The sequence below is a fragment of the Chaetodon auriga genome, chromosome 8, assembly GCF_051107435.1.
Source record: "Chaetodon auriga isolate fChaAug3 chromosome 8, fChaAug3.hap1, whole genome shotgun sequence".
In the NCBI taxonomy this organism is placed as follows: Eukaryota; Metazoa; Chordata; class Actinopteri; order Chaetodontiformes; family Chaetodontidae; genus Chaetodon; species Chaetodon auriga.
This window is the reverse complement of record NC_135081.1, coordinates 5909339-5931978: the sequence shown is the minus strand read 5'-3', so window position 1 is coordinate 5931978 and position 22640 is coordinate 5909339. Positions and strand designations below refer to the sequence as shown.

At 43.3% G+C, this 22640-nt stretch overlaps 1 protein-coding gene across 2 annotated transcripts in view; it reads left to right on the top strand.

Moving 5' to 3' along the window:
- Nucleotides 1-22640, top strand: part of vps13b (vacuolar protein sorting 13 homolog B) — a 319766-nt gene that overhangs the window by 237847 nt on the left and 59279 nt on the right. For both annotated transcript variants that reach the window (XM_076736852.1, XM_076736857.1), the window contains exons 37-40: nucleotides 3385-3780; nucleotides 14777-14979; nucleotides 16273-16489; nucleotides 18514-18698. In XM_076736852.1, coding sequence (XP_076592967.1) covers nucleotides 3385-3780; nucleotides 14777-14979; nucleotides 16273-16489; nucleotides 18514-18698 — 1001 coding nt within the window. The remainder of the gene's footprint in view (nucleotides 1-3384; nucleotides 3781-14776; nucleotides 14980-16272; nucleotides 16490-18513; nucleotides 18699-22640) is intronic.

Below are 22640 nucleotides of genomic sequence, written 5' to 3'. Positions count from 1 at the left end.
CCTGGGTAATAAGCATATTTGATCTCCCCCACCACTTTGCAGAGATATATATGTGTGTGTACGTGCCTCTGTCAGACCTTGATCTCCCACTTTCTCCAGCGCTAATAGAGGCTGACACCTGAGAAGGGCCAGTCTATGATTCCCCCCAGCCTGTTCACATTAAGTCCTGTTCTTTAAAGGTATGCGAACACCAACACCACCTCTCAACCTCTAGGCCCGATGCTCACTCCTTGCACAGGCCCTCCACTGACAGTCTCAACCTTAAAATAGCTGTTAGACTCACAGCTGAAGCCAAGGTGTTCCCAATAAAAACACTCAAGATGTGTGAGAATGCCACTGCTGGAAAAGCCCTCTTTTGACTCCCCCTGCCTGGCGATGAAAGTGCCACCACATTTCTTTCAATAATTAATATTTCCTCCCTTTCCTTGCCCTCCAAAAGCAAAACAATCACATTTGAAAGTGGTGTTAACCCAAATGACCATCTGTACTTCTGTGTATTCTCAGTTCTTCACTTTACATTGTTAAAGAGGTGCAGCACTGTATTTGGTTGAGAGAAGTCTTTATCATAGTGACGTGTTACATCTTAATCCATAAATATAGGTTTTTGCAGCTTAGTCTGCAGAATGTAAGTCTGTCATGGCTTGTAAATAGTTTGTTTTATTTTTTCTTTTCCTGTTGTGGGGTTTTACTTTCCCCATTTTATGCCTGCTTTGCCTGGATAGTGAAACCACATGGAACATCACTGTAAAGTCTCACACACACTCCCATATCAGCTCCAGAAAACAACCAAACCTAGGGAAATGACACGGATGTACTCCACTTGAAGCCATATAATTCTGTGACGCGATTTTATGAGAGTTCTTCAAAAGATTCATCTTTTGACATGGCGCCACTGCAATAAAATGTGCTCCATCAGTTACCAGATAAAGCCAGAGGGAAACTGTACAGATGCTGCGTTCCCCTTGCTTTCCTTCGTCCTCTGTGGACCGTTCTTTCAGAGTTCCCACAATTTAAAATCCAGATACACGCTATCCTGCTGTCGTTTGACAGATTTTCCTTTAACTGATCTGCGATTCAAAAACTTCAGGAGTTCATAAATTCTGATGTGATAAGTGTGTCAGTCAGCCGATCTGCAGTGCATATCTGAAGTTATTTAATGGCATGCACTGATTGGACTAATAAATAAGCTCCATGCTGTACTTAATTCTTTTTTCCCATTTATCATAAATATTGCTAGTTAAAATAGTTTTGGCCAGCAAACATAAATGTTTTTGAAAGAGCTTGTTCAGTTATGAAAGCAATTGATTGCATGAATGCTAAAAGCTGTATGTGGTAGCTTAGTTCATCGGAGAAGACAACTCCATTTCAAAGATAGGGTCCTCCAAATATTTGAAACAACTATACACTACATAATGTATATATCTGAATCGGCACCCATTCACATTTCTGTTTTCAGAGACTGTAGGAAAGCTGTAGCCAAAGCCGTACATCTGTATCAGACGTTTTACTCATGATCAAGTAAAAGTTACGTGTAGGTAAAGTATTAAACCTTGGGGTTACAGCAACCTGTATCCATAGCACTGCTCACTCTGGCCAGGTGAGTTTCTGATTAAACAAGTAATTCATCCTTTTACGTCACACTAGAACTAGCTGGGTGTCTGGGGTAGGATGGTTTTCAGGGTGGGAGAAGAGAGGGACCTCGGGAGGGGGGACAGTCCATAATGAGGACCAGGTCTTTCTGTACAGAGAGCCAGGCAAGGCCCCGGCGCTGGCCCTGACTGGGTGATCAGGGACAGCTTTATGTGATTACAGAGGGGGGAGGGGTTGATTAGATTGAGTGGTGCAGGAAGAGTAAAAGATAGAAAGGACTGAGAAAGAAGCAGAAGAATTGGCAACATGAAAACAGAGGGAATAAATGAAAGGATGAAAGAAGAAGGGAGGGGAGCAGAAGAACCTGGATGAAGCGCTGCATACGGGCTATTTATTCCACCACTGGAAAGTTTCCTGGTGATAAGTCAAGTGGAAATGATAAGCTACATTGCACAGCAAATTCCACCTATCTTTCCTTCAGTTCCTCTCTCCAGCCATCCTTCCATTTGACCATGTGCCTCACTTCCACTGGATTAAATGAGAAAGAATCCTGAGGGCAGGGTCTGTCTGTGTGTGTGTGTGTGTGTGTGTGTGTGTGTGTGTGTGTGTGTGTGTGTGTGTGTGTGTGTGTGTGTGTGTTTGCCTGCCTGCCTGCCTCTCTTGGCTGCGCTCCCGCTCATGTCATGCAGTGCTCCTACCTGGGAAGGAGACAGACGGGAGGCCTAAAACCCTTAAAAACCCTCCAAACACTGGTGCCTTGATGAGACCATGAAAAACAGCTGCCCTTGTTTTCGGCTGCTTCCCTCTCCCATCATCATGACCAAGTGGAAAAATGGGATAATGGAAGTGGTGTAAAACGGCATTGAGTTAATTCATGTGTCTCTGTAAATTCCAGTCAAGTGTTTGATGGCTGCAGTGCACCAGAGAGAGGCAGAGCAGCAGAGAGCCGAGGAGTCTTGGGTTTATGTGGCTGGCATGGAGAAAAGATTCTCTTCTGCTATACCGCAGTGTCACGTCAGGATGTTACGATGAGACAGCCAGTAATTGTGTGTGTGCGTATATGTGCGTATAAGACAAGGAGAAAGGGATTGAGACTGGACCCAGCTGTTCTTTAACAGGTCCTTGCATGCAAAGCTGAGCGATTAGAAGAGGAAAGAGTTCGGAGTTTGATTTACGAGACATGGTACCATGCAGTATTCCATGGGTTAGATAGCAACAGATATTGCTCACTGGGACACTGGTGAAACCTGCCTTTTCTTAAAACCCCCAAATGGATTGTGTCCACTTTATGTGGGTTTCCAAATGACAAGAGTGGGTTATAAAGAGCAAGGGCCTGAGCCAACAGTGAATTTATTCAATTTGGGTCCAAGAGGGACTGCTTTCGCACTGAGGAAGACGAAACAGTGTGTTATGATTGCTAATCATAAAAGGTATATGCAATATGAATTTGTGATTCACAAATACAGATGGAACACACACAGAACCCCGAAGAGATGAGGGGAGATTGTCTTTACTACTCAGTTTACTTCTGTCATGAGGTAGCAGTAAAGTCATGTTTTTATGACCTGCCCAAAAGAATTGCTCTCGACTTCCTGCCCTGTTTGCTTTTTCACTCAGCACTTCGTAAATATAAGTCAGGATGAGCACAAGATACTCCCCGATTTTAAGAGCGAGAGACTGCTTAGAAACTGTCCATAGAGGGAGTTTTTGTCTGTAAAGTTTTGTTGACGGCGCAATTTTAAAACCGTTGTTTTCTTTTGTCTCCTTCTGTCGCCGGTTGTTGCCTCTCTGCAGCTGAGCTGAATGTGGAGCTGTCACGCCCGTTGAAAATCAACCCCACGCTGGCGAAACTGGAGCAGGCCAAAATGTACCTGAAGAAGGTCCTACCAAACCACACATGGGATTCCTCCAGTAAACCACCGTCAGCTCCCTCCACCCCTCATTCCTCCCCCACGAAGACGCTTCCCAGGGCCTTTCCTTCTCGTTCAGACGCACACCATCAGGGCTCAGCCCCGAGTAAAGCCGGCACCATCAAAGCCCTGGCGCTGCCCTTCCACAAGGTCTCCCTCCACACTGCCCAGATTGTGGTGGTCATGGAGACAGAGGCTCATCCGGCGAGGCCCAGTGTGACAGTCACAGTGTCGGCCATGACAGGAAGTCTGAACATGAAGTCTGGACCGAGAATAGAAGGTGAGTAAAAGACAAACGTCTTTGGCTTTGTGCAGAAACCATAAAATAACATTGAGCATACTGTGTGTGTTCAGAGACAGCACAGATGCACTGCATCACAGGTGCAGAAACATAAAACCATATTCTGTAATTTGCTGATTTAATTTGTAACTGCCTGAACAGCAAAGGAAGTGACAAAATGGAAAACATACTTTGCAGCTGTTACCCTGATGGACCAGCCAGTATTTATAGTCATAGTTCTTCAAACCCTCAGAGACCCCATGTTCACCTTCTGTAAATTATGACCAGCTAACAAAAAAGTTTTGTTGTATTACGGAGCAGTCACCTCCGTTTAACATTGTGATCAGAGGTTCAGTGGAAACGTAGAACTGGAAGCGTCGTGTCATAACATATGTATAGCTAACTTTGTTGGATGGTTGTATGGTCTCTGATGCTTTAGACTTGAGTCGAAGCCTTTTCTTTTTTTTTGTTCTCTGACCCCCTGCTAAGACCCCTCCTAGCTCAGCAAATGGCTTGTGTTGTATATCTAAAAAAGTAAGAAGGGCCAGGACCTCAAATGAGTCATCTTGACTTTTTTCTTCATGTGAAAAGTGAAAAACATGAAATCGGTGATGTTATCCATCTTATTCTGCTGTATTTCAAGATATTGCCACTTGTTTAAAGGAAATTCCTGAAGCAGGTGGAGCTGCATTGGAAACAACTGTCATGACTTCACCCCATTTGGCAGATTTTATCATCTTTTAAAGAAACCACAATTTTAAGACTCAGTAATACACTACACTAAATGTACATGCTTTTTTGTGGTGTGTCATTTGTCTAGTACCCAAGCTCACCCTGTGAGCCAACAGGAACCAATCCAGGCCATTTGAAAATAAAGTACAGTTACACAGAGCTCTAAATATCCAATACAAAAATGTAGTGGAGAACAAATTGTTCTGTTTCATATCATTATGTCACGGAACAAATATTGATGTGAACAAAGAGCTGTACCCAGAGCACCACACACTTATATTTGTTATTCATTCAGATTAAAATGTAACTGACAGGTTGTAGCATGTTCCCTCAGGAATGTGTTACATTAAACAGCAGGTTGTGTAAAGGGAAGGAAAAACTAGTCCATTCTAATACAGTAGTGATCGATATCTCGCTTCATAGCACTTAGTCAAACTTTCCACTTTCCACCCTTGTTTATTGAAAAATATGCAATGTCTCAGCCTTTTTGGAGGATCTGACACTGTCGTTCACTCTCAGTGGGAAACGCTGGGAACCAAATACCAGCATTGCTCTCAGTATTATTTGGAATTTTGCTGTTTTTTACACATGCTAGCAAAGCCCCCATCTGCCAAAAACAAGGTTTGTCAGTAAACTGTAAAGTGAGATGTTTCTGTTAGTCTTGGATCTGAAGTTGTTGTGAGACTGTGTGTATTTGATTGCATTGGTATGTGCGTATTAGGGCCTGAGAGAGAAAGATATTTTCATGCGTTTATGTACAAATGTGTGTGAGAGCGAGATGTTTGTTTTCGTGTTAGGACCAAACCCTGCCCTCATCAACACTGACTATTATCCAGGAGGCATCACAGTGTTTCCATTATGACAATCAGAACTACTAATGCTAATGTAAATTCAAAAGCTTCCAATTTCTCTGTGCCTTTGGGTGTGAGCCGACACGCTGTAACAGATGATCTGGGATTTTTGGTTTGTTTTTCAGTTTGCGCTGTTTTCTGGCACGTCCCTCAAAGTGGACAGCAGATGGAAACAGAAGGACAAAAGACAGGGCTGACATGCCACATGCAGTAGATAACGAGGAACACGCTTGACTCGTAATTTTGCAGGGAGATGGTTTGTACCTCGGTACTGCTGAGCAACACGTCCCCTGTTGACTGGGGTTTGCATAGGGACGAGGACAGAGCTGAAACTGGGCTCCCTAAGTGCCTGCATCTGTTTGACAGATGTTGTTATATTGGGTTACTTCAGATAAAATGATTGTCGAAAATGCTAATTAAAACCTCCAACAATTTGCACTTTGTTTACTCAAATCTGCATAACTACACAGTGACACAACACTGAGCGCCGCTGCCCTGCTCTGATTTTCACCAGCTTTTCAGCTTTCATCCATCTTTGATGTGTTGACTGTGATAAACACAGTTGAAACTGCGTGTTCAGTGCAATGGAAAAAGAAATGGCGTTTAGAGACAGTTGAACTAGTATGAAAGCTAACCCCCTCCCACTCGCTTCGCTTTCAAATGACTCTTCTATTTATAGTGATTGCTCGTCCTTTGCATATAGTAATACTTCTCAAAAAGGGATTTGTTAATAGTACTTCTTTAATTTGTTTACAGTAAACACAGGAAATAGAGATTAGTGTGCAGTGAACTGTCTTTTCATGGATATTGTTTTTTCCACAGTTACCAGCACCTTGAAACAGAGCCACCACAGCTCTCAAGACATTACAGTTTGACTGGACGAAAATAAAAAATGTCGGGATCAGGACCACTGGTGTTTATTGACATCCATTGGATCATTCATCCCCAGTTTGGCTCCAAACTCTTTGAAATACTGTTTGTTGTTAGGGCTCAAAAAACATAACAGCGTGTATGTCTGTTCTGAACAAGACGTTATAATAACTGCCATAAAACTAATGCTGTCATCATGTGCAGCAGAAGTTTCATTCGGCTCCTCGTATATCATATTTGAGTGCTCTCTGAAATACCTGAGAGAAAGATCCTCTGTGTAGATCTCATTATAGGCCCTGATATTTCATCTCTTTGCCTCATCTCTGCGAGCATGTTGAAACCTCATGTGGAGGAACACCTGTACATGTTGCCAGTGGAGGATTGCAAAGTTTACATGACACCAAACGCCCACAAAGAGGATCCTTTTTTGCACAGGAAAAGGTATTTTAAAGCAAATGTCATAAGTTATCATGCTGAATAACATGCTTGTCTCACCCAGTTGTTCCTTTTCTTTTTTTTCCTCTTGATAACTCTAGCATAGATCTTTGTCATAACACACACTGCTGTTTTCCCTCAGGGCTTCTTCACATAGTGTTTCCAGATTTGTTGCGATCGAAAGGAGACAAACTGTCTCCAATTACGCTGACTGATCGCTGGTGACAATAGACGTATCTGCCGACTTTTAGCCTTAGCTGCGCCGCCTCCATCACTCAGCACTCCGGCCTCTCCAGTCCACTCCATGCCTCAGAAAATGGATACCTTGGAATTTTTAAGAAGACAAAGGTTAGGATTCCCGCTCCGTTAGGTTGAGCGTTTGAGCTGCCACAATAAGTCAGCGGGAATGACCCCCCTGGGAGAGGCTGTACATGAGAGATGTAAGGCAGGAGAATGTAGTATTACTACCGCTACAGTATGTAGCACTACTGTTGCTGCTGTTGTTGCTCTGCTGGTCTTCAGTGGCAGGCTGAGATTGATGGACCACATCCTGAGCAGACCTCGAGATGATGCCAGTGCGCTAGGAGAAACAGGAGAGGGAGGAAGAGGGGAGGGAAGAGTTGTGAACGAAGGCAAGCAGGAAGGCGATGGAGACAGAGAAGTAGAGAGAGTGGAAATATGGAGAAATGGGAAGGAGGACAATGAAATGTGATTAGACAATGAGAAAAATTCAAATTGAGCAGAACGGGGATATAGGAAGTAAGTTCATGAGTTGACGTTGGGCAGATGAGGAAGAAAGGTGAGTCAAAAAGTTGGATAAAGGCAGAAAGGAAGCAGAAGGAGAGGTAGAGAAAGAAGGGAGATGTGATAGAGGACAGAGGAAAAGCAGAAGACAGGCAGACTGCTCTGTGTGAGCAGTAACAGGGGTCTCTTCACTATATGCCATTACACCCACCCCACCCCGTCTTCATCAGCATACGTCCATAGCTGCAATGGGGTGAAGACCCTGTCATCCTCCCCCCTCATCCATAGAACATCTGGGGCTCTGTACCTGGTCACGGCAACCCCCTTCTGCCAGGGGACAAGACGGAGAGAGAGGGGATTAGGTTGACAGTGAGGTGTGTTACCAGATCCTGTGTTAATGAAAAGCAAGTGGAAGCCCCGCATTCCTCCCTGCATCCACGGCTCACCACTCCCCAAGGTAGGGGGGCATTTATAGTTCAATGAAAGAAAGGAGGGAGGCGGGCAAGAGAGAGAGAACATATGTCTTAAGGTCCATGAAACAAGACCCTCCCTAATCTCTCAGCTCTTTGTCAGACTGCCCATAGAGTGCCCCCGATTGCCTAAGAACACACACACACACACGTACGTATCGACAGACCCTGTTACCAGGGCAAACTTTTTCTTATGCATACAACAACATACACACACACATGAAGCTTACTTCTGGGTCCTTTGCCCCTGTGGACCCCCTGCTTCTTCACGGTGATTTACTCCAGCACGCTTGTAAAGGAAAACTTCTGTTTGTGGAACAAAGTGAAAGCTACCCATTATTTATTTATGTTTCTTCGTTTTTTTCCCCCCAAGTTTTATTTTGTTTCCCTGGCCAATCGTTGAATTACGGTCATGTCAGTTTGTTTACTCTGCTGAAAGAAAGCCACTCTTTTCCATTTATCATATTATTTCTGTTTCAATAGTCAGGGAGAAGCAGAGCTAAGCAAGGCCAAACTTTTAAAGAGATTTATATCTGGAAATACATGTTAACCCAACTCATAAATTGTTTTCAATGCATTAATAATAGAAATACATCACAGAGAAGACATGAGGGGAAAAAGAAAGGAATTGCTGACACACATGACTGCTGGGTCAAGATGAAGATGTACAGGTGTTGCACTGAGTTGGCCAGACACGTCAAGTGTTGAGTGTTTTCGTCCACCACCAGAGACAAACATAAAGAACAGTTTGTTATGTCTTTTTGACTTTTTGGAACAGTAGCCATTGTTAAATGTTAAAAGGTCATATTTTGTGGAACAGTGGTGGCTCTCAACTTCAAATCAGAGCAGGGGTACGTCTCAGGCATGCAAGTAACGATTCTGTCAACTAGATCTGACAATTCTTTTCTCAATTAATTGTTTAGTGTCAGGATATAGTGAAAAAGTTCCATCACAGCTTCCTTTGACAGACTTTACCAGATTGCTTGCTGTGTCCAACTATCACTCCAAAACAGGAATATGTTCAATGTACTGTCATAGAAAACCAAGAAAAGCAGCAAATCCTCACAATTTAGAGGAAAATATCTGCCATTTTTGCTTGGAAAATTTCTTTGTACAAGTAGAAAGACTTGGTAGGTATTCAAAACTTTCTTCAAACTCTCAACAGCAACCAAACAGGCTGCTTGATTTGAGATGCTAAGCTAACTTCTAGCTAGTTACCTGCCATGTGTAGGTAGAAGTAGCTCGCAGTAGCCATTCAGGATGTGATCTTAAAACCTGAATGTATTTCCTTGTGAAACAGATTAATTTCAAAGGAGCATTTGTGTAAAATTCTACCTGTTTCTCTAATTCCTAGCATGTGTATGGTGTATATCTTGATACAACAGTAGCTAGAGGTCAATGGAGGCATGAAACTTAGACCTGAACCCACCTCGTAACCACTTCTGTAAGACCCGATCCCACTGAGCCCAGCTCTTTGTTGCAGATTGTAGACCTGAACCTACATTGAGCCAGTAGTATATGTATACTTCTGCTTTCTCACAAACAGCTATAATATTACCACCAACCAGACCTACCAAGACTACAAAGCCCAAGTGGCTTACAAAACAATTCAGAGATACATCTTCAATGATGATAACATTATACAAATTACAGCCAAACCATGTGCCTTAACTGTTTGTCCATATCATGCTCATCTTGACCATTTTCCAGTATTGACCAGATGTGTGAAAGCTGAAACTAACAGAATTTAGAACAAAGCTATTTGCAAAGGACAATTGAGGTCCTTAGGTGTTATAGTGCTATAGAGGTTAAATAGAAGTTTGTCCTGAATCAGTAAGGAGTTGAAGAAGCTTCCCTTTAGCAACATCGTGCTTTATTTTATCCATTACTGCCTGTTAGTTTGCCTGGCTAATGTAAGGCATAACATTGGACTAGTTGTTCTGTTCCTTTCTCTGTTCCTGCTGGGCACTGCATGGCCTACTTGCAGCATATAATCACGCATACACAGACCATCGGAGCAGCCAGAGAGCAAGAGTGAGGGCAATTTCTTATTAAATTACATTTGAAAATAACCAAACTTGAACTGAGCCTGAAGCTGTATGTAATGAGATGGTCCGCGTTTGACCTAAAACCCGATAATTTGTCAGGAAGCATCAGGCTCAGGTTGGGTAACATAATGGCGCACGGTGAAAATTCTGATTGTGGGAATAGGATTTCTCCAACTTGCACTATCCTCACACATCTTCCTATGAAGAGATCGCATTTAGAGTTGAACATCAAAAAATGAATGCGTATCGACCATTCGTAATTTGCTTATGTGTTGCAACTGTCATTGAACCCATATGTAACTCATCAACACCCATCGCTAACCGTGTAGTGGCTTAGATGACGCACAGCTCCCTGCGTTGTGCCATTTTGGCTGACAGTGTCCCCAGCTATGAAACCAGTTTCCTCTAGTGTCCTATAGTGGTCTTGTGGTGAGTGAATAGTGTATTTCTGTGGTGAGTGACAGTATATTACTTCTATTACTCTTACCATCCCAGACAGTCTTCGGGGGCCTCTGCTAGTTAGGTAATGACTCCTTTAGGTTTCCTCTAATTGATACCAGTGCGTCCTGGGGTATAAATCAGCCAGGCAGTGGTCAGATAACGGCTGCCAGGGAGAAACCAACACAGTAAATCAATGTCTCCGATCTTATCTAATCTTACCCAAGCATTTGCCAGAAATGTATTTCACTTTAGGAAGATTTCCATCCACCCTATTCTCCACCACCCACTTTGTTCCTTCAGTGTCATAGGTTGTACGTTAGCGGCGGCCATGCTTGTGTGCACTGGTTTACTGGCAGGTCTACTGTGAGATATAAGCAGGTGTAGGTTTGCGTGTGCAGATCTGTTTGTACGACCACGTATAGTGATTCTATTATTTCAGCTCACTCACACGTGGAGCAAACCTCCTGGACTGTACTGATCCCCTCTAGCTGATCTTATACAAGCCTTTCTATGTGTGTTTTAATGTGTATAGATTTTCCTAGATTTTGCCAGTTTCTAAAAACATTTTTTACATGTGCATGTTTCTTTCCTATTTGTCTATGAATTTGTTTTTGGAGAAGGTGCTCCTCAGTAAGGGAACAATTTTCCAGCCTCTAGTTGGTGCTGTCTCACAGCCTGGGTGTGAGTATAGACTGTGCTTGTGCTCTAGAGTTTGGCTAACTGGTGGTGTTGAAAACATGAAAAATACACAACCATCAAATAATCATATAATTTTCTATTCATGTTCTTATGAAAATGTGTTCAGTTAAACTATAAAAGTGTCTGTGCATGTGTGTGTGCCTGTGTGTCTGTGTGTGTTACTGCCATTTTCATGTGCCAGGATCTATTTCATTCAGCTCCATCTGAGCCAGTTTTTCTAAGCCCAAAATACATAAAGTTGAGCTGCCTTAAATACCCCCCAAACAACAGCTGTCCTTGTAATCCAGCATTTGTTAGTAAGTGTGTGTGTGTGTGTGTGTGTGTGTGTGTGTGTGTGTGTGTGTGTGTGTGAGTGTGAGTGTGAGTGAGTGTCTTTTCCAACCACATAGTTAGCAGTGGCACAACACGATATTCATCCCCATGCTCTTCTGTCCAGTCTCTGTAGCAGATCTTTGTTTTTCTTATGTGTATCTGTGTTTATGTGCTTGTCTCATAAGGTGCAGAGCTGTGTGAGGTGGTGATTGGATGAACTGTCTCTACGATCTAGACTCTCTAAAAAGTTGCTGCTGCTCCTTGATTTTCTTCCCATGATTAATCTCTGTCTCTTCCCCATTGTCTCTTGGTTTTTGTGGTTTTGCCCATCATCTGTAAACATGTTTGATACTCTATGACGGCAGAAGCAGGTACCGCCCGCCTCATCCTCCAATACTTTCCCACCACCTCCTTTTTTTTCCTTAGCATTCCCTCTGCTCCTCCCTGCTCATGGCAGTACTTCACAGCTCAGCAGTGTAATGTCTTCAGGCTGTCTGGCTGACACATCTCTTGAGACAAACCTACATAACTGTAACATGGTCACACAGGGAAAGAGCTGGGATGGAGAGAGCATGCAGCCCGGATGGAAGAATGGAGTTAGAGATGAAGAAAGAAAGGGATTCCCCCTCATTAAAACCACTCCCAATTAGGGTGATTATTAAGAGCGCTGGCTGCTTCTGCTGGCTTAAATACCAGGATGCTGCGGTCAACTGGGCTATAAATGACGCATGGTGAGACAGGAGAAAACGCTTTGATGCACATTGTGTATGTGAGCAAATGTGTATGTGGGTGTATTTGTTTCCACTTGTTCACCTGGGTGTGCGTGGTGTTGTATCTGTATTTACACATGTACATATGCAGGCATTTGGTTTTATCCTTCTGTACGTAATTATGTGTTTCTGCGCTTGTGTCTGCCTTTATACGTGTGTGTGTGAATCAAAGATTCTCCATTTAACAAGCCAGTTTGGGAGTTCCCTTGCGCTGTCTAATAAATCCTAGCCATGAAAATAAGCCCGATGTCCACAGTTCAGTAAGTAATCGCTAACAGCTCTCTCTGCACCACCACACCAGAAGATATTAGCAGGTAAACTGCCAACTTGTATCAACAGTGTCTTTCCTGAGAGAAATGAGTCATCCCAGTATAATATTTCCCCCAGAATGATTTATACAAGAGAAGCCTTCTTTCATTGGAGCCCCCCTGTTGTGTTATTGGGCTGTAATGTTGAATAAGATGTTCCTTAGTCAGTTTACCAAGCCTGAAAAGATGTGAGTGCGCTTGTGTGTCATATCTTCATCATATCATAACTCTCTCTCGCTCTCACACCCTCTGGTTCTGTGTCTCACACTCACCCCGTCCCTCTGTGTCTTTATCTATTTGTCTCCTCATTTATCAACTCCTCCCCCACTCACTTTCCATCTCTTCCATCTATCCTGCTTTACCCCAAGTGAACCCCCAGGAACACTCAAGAGCACACAAAATCGTTCCTCAACGGACTGGAGTATAAGTAGTTTCAAAGAAATTGGACGCTGTGTAAAAGGTCAATAAAAACAGAATGCGATCATTAGCAAACAAACTGTGTTTACAACAATGATTTTACAAAGTGTTCCTGAGCCTATGTATTAGTCTCCTTGATACAGTCATGTGTTCACAAAGTGCTGAACCTCTCTCCATCCTTGCTTGTGAACGACTGAGCCTTTCCAGGATGCCCCTTTCATACCCAATCATGATACTATCACCTGTTACCAATGAACCTGTTTACCTGTGGAATGTTCCAAACAGGTGTTCCCACTCTTTTGTTGCTCCTGTCCCAACATGTTTGAAATCAAAGTTGATGAGGTCAAACGCTAAATATATTGTCTTTGTCATGTTTTCAATTGACTATGTGTCAAATAGGATTAGCAAATGATCACATTCTGTTTTATTTATGTTGTACGCAGCATCTTAGCCTTTTCAGTTTTACATGTGGTTACTCCTTGTGGTTTTTCTCAGATACCAGCGCTTGCTACAGTGTTAACAAAAACCTGCTCATCACTATGACATTATTGCTGTTTTGATTGGCATAGTGTGTGAACGTGTGCTGAAATTTTAAAGGTCAGACAATTAAATAACAGGAACGATCATACATAACTTATAGTGAGAGACTGAAGCAGGTGTGCCGCTGCTTTCTTTTACTTTTCCAGACTTACAGCCAAGCAGACTGGAGTGAGAATTAATAGAGTTAAAAGGCATCTTTAAAGAGCCGCTTCTCAGGGCATTATTAGTCATCTAGGGCTGGTTTCCAAATGGGCTGCTGCTGCTGTAGCTTTAACTGACCAGATTAGCCCTCCCATGTCAACAGCTAGTAGAAGGGGTTTCAGTCTGCTGATTTATGGGACCAAAAACCCAGGTTCAGGACAGCCTGTGTCCACAGTGACACATCTCTGTTTTAATGGAAAGGACAGAGAATGCTGTCCTTATTAAGTTGGGGCTTTTGCTACTTTTGGTTCTTTCTGGATGAGTGGGTGTTTGGCTCCTCTGTCTGGATCCCATCAGCGTTTTCTCACTGTCATCGTGTCTGCTAAAGCTTTTAGTTTACCAAGTCACAGAAACACTGAGTTTGAACTTGACTCCATACAGGTTGAGATTGATGTAACCATGACCCCAGAACACCTGTGTTCAAGGAGACACACAGGAGTCACATCTGCTCTTCTTATTAACTGATGTATGCTTTTAGTCTCAGACCCAAATATTGGAAAGTTGCCATCAGTCTGTCACCTTATACCCTGTTAAATAAATAACTTCCTCCAGTACAAACTAGTCTACTTAAAATAAAATTGTTAATATTTATTGGTTATCAGTCTAATAAAGAAACATGAGGGCAAAGGCAGGGACATGCTGTATTAGTATTGTTGTATAGTATTTGAGAGAGCCAAGTGTTTATGTTAATAACATCAAATGAGTACAGCAGTTTGGAGGCCAGTGATGTGGTTGGTGTAATTGTGCTGAATGTTTGGCTTTGATGTCACATAGCCAGACTTAGTGAAAACACAGAGGCAAGCATTCATGCAGCTGAATTTTGAGGTTGGACCGTTCATGTGCCTCACTTTCATCTGGCTTAGTTGCACCTGCATCAGTGAATTGTGTTATTGTTTATGTATAATTAACGATATCTATATTTGACTTTGAAACTAGTATTTATTTGAGATGTTTTTCCATCTGTTTGAACCCTCTTCCTTCTTTTTTTCAATGTGTAATCAATAGATTAGTGACTGCTCCTACTTTATCCATCATTGTCGAGAAATGCTTCTTCATCGTTGTCTAAACTCTTTAAGACCTCTTACCTTTTTGTTTTCCCTCTGTAGTTCCATCCTGTGCTAAAGATTCCACTCATTGTTACTCCCTCTGTCTTCCTAGATGCAGTTCAGGCTGCATCTGTGCAGATGGAGCTTCAAGATGTGTTGGTGAGGACAGGGCTGAAGGACCGAAGCCGTCTCCTGCTGGGGCCGTTCTCCTGCAGCACTTCCCTGGAGGCTCGGTGGTGTCGGCACAGCGGCAGCCCTGGACCTGAGCCTGGCCCCCCTAAACTGCTGTTGGACCTGAAGGGAGGCCTGCTGCAGGTTTGCATACACATGGCTACAGATCAGCATTCTCAAACATGAGGTTTATCACTCAGCACAGCTACAGTTTGTAGCACCTCTGCACCTGGTTAGAGTTGAGTGGCTTGCTCAAGGACACACAAGGGCTTGAGCTCCTTTGGGTTGAAGAACAGGCTCTAATCACGAGGTGATGCTGCTGTGCACTTAAATGTCACCTCAACTTGAGTGCCTTTGGTTTCCAAATTAGTCTTTCACAGGCTGACACCCACAGACACAGCTCGTCACACTCCTCTTAAATCTGCTGTTCCTCTTCCACCCTGCCATGGCTTCTGTCCTCTGTGCAGTTGAAGTGATGACAGTAGGAATTGCATGCTGTAATTCCACTTTAAATTTGAGTCACATCTGCTGGTTAAGTGGGGAAATATTATAAGACTATTTTTAGGCTTATATCTTATGTGTGCTTTTTTTCCTGTAAGAAGTTACATAATGTCCACACTGAAAAGCCCCGTTTCAATGTAACTAACTGAATGCATAATTACTGATGTATTATTCCACATTACTTCTTCAGGGGGAACCCCCCACCCCTTTCCCATATTTCAATGATTCCCTCAATGCTTTTATTGCGTGCCCATTAAGAGAAACATGACTCGCAACTCAACACTTAATACGTAACCATACATTTCCCTCTGTAAATATTGGCGTTTGTGGTGTTTTAATCAAGTCCTCTACAAAAACCACCGGAATTCCTTCCGATTCCTTCTTCTTGTGCTCTCTTTCCAAAAACCTGGAAAAAAATCCCCGAATTTTCCTGTTTTTAGAGTTTAGTCATAACCCACCCTTGCAAGCTAGTGAGGAGCGGGCAAGCAGGCAGGCAGCTCCATGTGTGAAGAGTTTTTGACTCAGAGATTCCTGCTCCGTAGTCCAAACCCCAGGCAGACCCGCTTTGATGGAGCATGGGAAGGGGAATGCCACGGGTAAGAAAGTAGGATGTAAGGTTGTGTTGGGTAACGTCAGAAAGGATGTGAAGGGGTGATGACGAGGGTAACCCTGACTGCCTCTCTTCCTGTTTTGGAAAAGAATGTTGAGTAATTGTCGACGTAGGTCTTTATCCATCAGCTGTGAGTCTGTGTCACTGTCTAGCTTTTTTCTTATCAGAGTCTGTCTTTTAACTTTTAACTTCTATGTCTTTCAAACCCTATACTCTTCATCCTGACTTTGACTTTTTGCCTCTGTCTCCACTTGTTCTCCACCCCACAGTCTTTACTTGCTGTCCTCTCCCAGCCATCTTTACCCTTTCTCCTTCTGTTTCGACAGGTCTTCTGGGGCCAGGAACATCTGAACTGCCTGAAGCTGGTGGAGGAGCACCTACAGGTCTACCTAAACCTCCAGAAAGGGGATTCGGCTGATAGCTGTTCCAAGGTCAAGGCCTGCCACACCCAGCCACCTCCCCCTCCAGGCTCTCCCTCTCCTCGGACGGAGCACAGCTCAGATGACCTGCGGACAGGGCATTTTCAATACCTCCAGGACTCAGGTGAATGTTTGTACAGTGCATGCTGATCCCATGCTGAGAGGACAAACAGTAAATGATAAAGTGATGATAATATAGTGCTTTTCTAGTCTTACCGACCACTCAAAGTGCTTTATTGAGTCAGCATTCACCTATTCACATAACACATTCATACACGGGTGACAGAAGCTACCATGCAAGGTGCCACCTGTTCATCAGGAGCAATAACCATTCACATACACTCACACTCGGATGGCACAGCATCTGGAGCAGTTTTGGATTCAGTATCTTGCCCAAGAACACTTTGACAAGTAGACTGTACTATAGTATATAGAGCAGTATCAAGGAACTAAGAGTAAAATTATATTACCTGAACATTCGTTTTTCCTGCTCACCTCTTGGCAAGGGTTTCAGAAAGGATGGAGCAGTGGTAAGCACCGGTCCCTGAATCCATAGGATGAACATCAACCATGGTCAATCATTCCAGAAGTCACATAACTGAGTTTATACTGACTAAAAAAAAGAACCTTTGTGCCAAAGTGAGATGTCACTTAAGATACACATTGCCTTAAATCAAAGTCAGATCAAAGCTCTCTGTGGAAAGAAGTTTCATCGGACATGTCTGCCTGGTTCCACTCTGAGTAACATGCTGTTTATTCCCCCTCTTTGTGCTTTGTGTGTGCTGTCCTCTACGTGTGCGCACACAGACACACACAGGAACATTATACACAGAGGATCAAACTTCTCTCTGGCTGTAGACCAGCCGTCCACTCTGTCAGCTGTGGTTGAGTCTTTGTTTGTTACACTGTTCCACTGGTCTTTGATGCATTTAATATGCTGGCTGAAGCAGCAGAACGTACAGTAGTGAACTAGAACAGAGAGCACAATCTGTCGGCAACATGTTGTCAACAGCCAGAGAAAACCGGGCCCCGGAGAACGGAGAGCAACGAGTGGCCCCCCGGGGCCTGACACAGGGATGGATGGGATAGATGGACAGAGGAGGAGATGAAAGATGGATGGAGAGAAGGGTGGAGGCAGTCCCTGTCTGTCTCACTTTCTCTAAGTTCACGCTAACTTGAATGAAAGCAAAACCTCATGAAAGTGTTTTTTCTTTAATCTACCCGTTTCGCAAAAGAACAATACACTGTCCACCTTCGAGTGGGCAGCTCACCGCTTCACATAAAAGGCAAAACTAACCACAGACAGATTTCGCTGCCCCTTCAAATGTGTTTTCTACAAAGAGACTCTCAGTGTTTGCACCCCCAGGGGCCAAACAAAGCAGCAGTTCTCTGCTTGACTGTTTTTTTCAAATAAACATTTTTCCAAAGGACTTGAATCCCAAACAGCAGCCACGACTTGAGTCAAACACCACTCAGAAGTTTAGATCTAGATCCAGTGTTATCCAGCTTTTGCAGGTGCTTGGCATGGTTCAATCAATGGTTGTTTACTCAATAGCAAAAATGTTTACTCAGTCCCTTTGTTTATATACGGCTTCTTACACATATAAACATTGTGAAAGCGTGGAAACATCGACTGTGCTCTTTTAGGAGATATTGTTTTGGAGGGTTTGGATTCCATATCACAACTAGAAATAACTTGAAACGTCAACCGAAGATGTATGCAAGTCAAAGTTGTTGTTTTGTTTTGTTTTTTTGCCAGAAGGTTAATGTCCTAATGTGAAAAGAATTCTACGTTATCGTGCCTTCAACTTAAGAATCAGCATTTCTGTCATTTTCAGCCTCTCTGTGTCTTTCTTCCACAAGCATGTGAAAATGTTGAAGGAGGCTGGTTAAGCCTTTAAACAGGCTTCTTGTTATGAAACTTGGTGCGTTTTATGATACCTGAAGAATGTATAGCAGTAGAGTAGTATCTACTGTATCTTAAGGATAAAATCCCTGTGCTCCTTCCAGTTTATCCTCTGCTCTCCATTCACATCGTCTTTTATCTGCTCTTTCCTGTTTCAACTATTTTCCTCGCCTCAGTTTCTTATTCTCTTAGCACATCACAAGTTATTCTGATAGTATTGTTTCATTCTTCTGTTCTTGCAGCTTCCCGGAGACTGCCAGGACCCCATGAGGTGGTGTTCTACAGCGAGACGGAGGATAGCCCAGGGGTGATGCTGTGGAGGTACCCTGAACCCCGTGTCCTTACCTTTGTCAGGATAACTCCTGTCCCTTTCAACACCACAGAGGACCCTGAGATCAGCACTGCCGACCTGGGCGATGTCCTGCAGGTAGAGACACACGCATCTCATGATCAGAAGAAATGTTAGCATGTTACAACTCCCATACTGTCTTAGAACATGTATATTGTTTTTCCACTACTCTCATACACACACGCTGGACACGTAGCCTGCCCTGCACTTCCTGTTCCCTACACACAAATGCCCTGAGACCCACCTAGTGGAGATCTGCACTCCTCTCTTCAAGTTCATCACTTGTATCTGGTTGGTCTGCTGGAGTCCTGCTGCTGCGAAGAAGGTGAAAGAGGAGTAAACGGAGAAGAGAGCCAACACTCCCCTCTCACTGCTCACTGTTTAACATCACCTGCAATGAAAAAGAAATAAACTGTCTTGGAGTTGGGCTGCGTGCCCGTAAAATTCCCACGATATAAGTCATGAGAACTCCTGTATCCTACGTGTTATTGAATGACAGAGACCCTTGCTGTCCCTCCAAACATGTAATACATGGTCAGACAGCTGTTTAAGTCATCTTGCATGCTCTGGTGTGAATAGCCAGGTGTCTCCAACCCCAGATGAGGTTATAATTTGGCAGGCTGTAGCAGCTACTGGGTCTACAGGGCCTCAGTGGGGGACAGGACATCCCACTTTTCCTCCTATCACTCATCCTCTCCCTTTCTATCCCCTGCCTCACTTTCCACCTTATCATCCTCCAGGGCGAGCAGGGTCCCAATTCAAGTTCTTTCGCATCCTCCTCCATAATCTTTCTTCTTTCCTGGAACAGAAATATGCTATTTTTAGGTCAAATTGCCTGACACTGTCACAGCTATAGTCACTGTGAGTCTTATTTGGAATGGAATTTCTGGTAATACAATATACAAAACATGTTTTTGTATATGTCTGCTGTCAGCTACGTTTAATCCAGTGATGTTCCTGGACAAATACATTTCCCCTGTTCTTTTCCTTCTCATATAAAGTTTCACAGCTTGTATTAGCTATGTTTGGTCAGATATTATTTTTTTTTCTGTTTGTATTGTGGTTTTAAACTCAATTGTATGTAGTGAAATGATCTTCAGAAGTCACACTGAGAAGTAGAAGCTGAGAAGAACCCGTCTAGAGACTGCTTTATTGTCAAAATGTAGTGTGAGGGTGGTCTCAAAATTATTACATTACTGCAATAATTGGTAAGAATTGCAGCATACATGGTGTTATAAGTTATATTATTCCCTGGAAGAAGTAAAGTCTTACGTTTTTGTTTTTTTTTTAACTTGATTCTTTCCATATAAAGTACAGTATTTATCACAAATTAATATTAGAACCTCATGCTATTGTATTCTCCTGAAATTAATTACAGTAGCGAGTTTTATTACATTCCCAGCCCACTGATGAAGACTTTTAAATGACGTTTTTAAGCCTGAGGGTTAGGTTACCTCTTTTCTCACTGCATCTGCAGCAGCAGTTTCTCATCTCCCCATATCCTCCCTTTATTTCTCAAATTCTTTCCTGGACTCCCACAGTCATTTCACCTACAGTACAGATGTTTTCTTCTGTCTGTCAATGTCAGCCCAGGAGAGACAAGATATTGGAAGGTGCTGCAGATGTCTGGCTTCCTTGCGAGGCTCCACAGCTGTAAAGTCTGTAATGACCAAAACTCCAAAGCCTCTAGCTGATTGGCTGCATATTGAGTTACAGTCAAGAACAGAGGGAGCTGGGGTGTGTAAGGGAGGGAGAGTTAGACGAAGAGGTAGTGATAGACGGACTTGGAATAGGGAGAGGGTGGTTAATGGGAGTAGATTGACAGGAAGGAAGAGCGGGACGAGAGAGAGGTGAGCAGAGATGGAGTGAGAGGAGGTTAAAGAAGGATGGATAATGATGGTCACAGAGGGAGGTGGTGTCTTCTGCAATGCTTACAGGAGCCTGTGTGTAAGAGGATCTGTGTGAAAATACACTTTCTCCAGTCCACGGGAGAGAGATGATTCTTCACCAGCTGGTGAAGCAAGAGGCTGATGAAGGTCTGACAGGAGATACAACAAGCTGGCTGACGTATTCCGGCATGTCATGTTCATATGATTCCCATTCACAATCTGTCATGCACTTGGACCGTGGAGTATCAGATATCAGAGAGGAGATAGTTGGGTGCCTGCATTTATTTCTGCATCTGTACATCTGTCTATGTCTGTGCATGAATATGGATGCCTGTGACTGTGGACGTACTGTGTATGCGTGCGTGCGTGCGTGCATGCATGCTTGTGTGTGTGTGTGTGTGTGTGTGTGTATGTGTGTGTGAGTGTGAGTGTGAGTAAGTGCAATACACAATACGAGATGTGGAACCAATGGTTGATGAACATGTGGTTTCCACATCTTCTGCTCCACTCATGTCATCTGGCATGGTCCTGTCTCTTCTGACAAGTCTGTTAAAAGGAATCAGGTGATGAGACTTCCACAGGGAAAGTGGTGAAAAGAGGAGGCTCCGAGCACCCAACTATTACTGAAACCACTGTGGGGAAGAGACGCAGAGGGGGTCAGATACTCTGCCTGTAGAGAAAAGCAATAAAAGCTAAGTATTTAAATGTGAGCCATTGTTATTGACAGTTCAGAAAAGTGTCTCTGCAGTTGTGCAGAATTAGTTTGTATCTATCTGAAAGAGAAATGCGACTCCTAGAAACCACTGTGCCGGCCGTAAGTGAGGCATAGGTCACGAGGCTCCTCATTCTGCTGCTTGTGTTTCTGTGGCATCCATGTAAATGCCCTGTCCAGACCCTGCAGCAGGCATGTCTGTAACAGGACACTTGGACAGCTCCAGCAGTGGGCATGTTAACAAAGGTATTGTTGGTAACATTAATGAAAACCATCACTTTCAAAGTCTGTAAGTTAAACTGTTTTAAATCATTTGCTGAAAGCTTCTCTGTTGCATTTTGTCAACACTGCTAAAAACAGTATCATGTATCATGGACTTTTTGAAAGGAGTGATTGTGAAGTAATTATAAGACATGGGATCCGTTTACTGATATGTTACACAGTCCTTCTTACTTACCTCATATTTTTGTCCAAACACTCATACAGCATTACTCCAATTGTGTGTGAGGCGAGGGGTTGGGTTCGTGGGGGTTATTTTAACAGGACCACTTGGTCATCAGCCAGAGTCATTGTGATCCCACATTTAATTGATTTCAGCCTCTGGCAGACAATGGTTATGCTTTCATTCCTACAGAACTTCAAAAGTTTCAATTAATTCATTTTTTATTTCTCCAAAGACCAGAAAGAAAGTCCAGCTACAGAGAACGGAAATGCAGCCATAAAAATCCAAAAACCAGTAATGGCTCAGTTTCTGTTCCAAAGGAATTTCATTTATTTTGCATTTAGGCCTTGCAGAGAGAGAGAGAGAGAGAGAGAGAGAGAGAGAGAGAGAGAGAGAGAGAGAGAGAGAGAGAGAGAGAGAGAGAGAGAGAGAGAGTAGGAAAGAGAAAGAAGGCAGTCATAATTTCTCAGGCCTCTAAAATTACCATGTGGCCACACAGAGATGGAGGCTGATAGATTTTGAGAAATGTAAAGTGAGAGGCATAGGGAAAGAAAAAGAAATGAGAAAGGAGAGAGTGATATTTAGAATTGAGCTGTCTTGTCATCCCTCTCCATCATATAGGCAGTAATGTTTTTCCAATTTCGGGCTGTTTACCAGCAGGTGGAGGGGGAAAAGAATTGCGTGAGGTGAACAAAATAGAAGTGAGTCTTTTCCAGATTTTCTCCATCCCATCATTCTATTCCTCCTCCTCTGTCTTCTCCTTCCTTTTGTCACAGTCCCCCCCCCCCCCCCTTCCCCCTCCTCCTTTCCTTTGCTCCCTGTCTCCACTCCGCTGAATAGATGAAGGTGGGGTTGGGGGGGTCTTTCTCTGAGCCATTCTGCTTGCCTGTCCCCAGAGCAGATCATATTAACATTTTATAAAATCAAGATTTCCTGCATTTAAATAGTTGTGGTTTCCCAACTGGTTCCAGTATCTC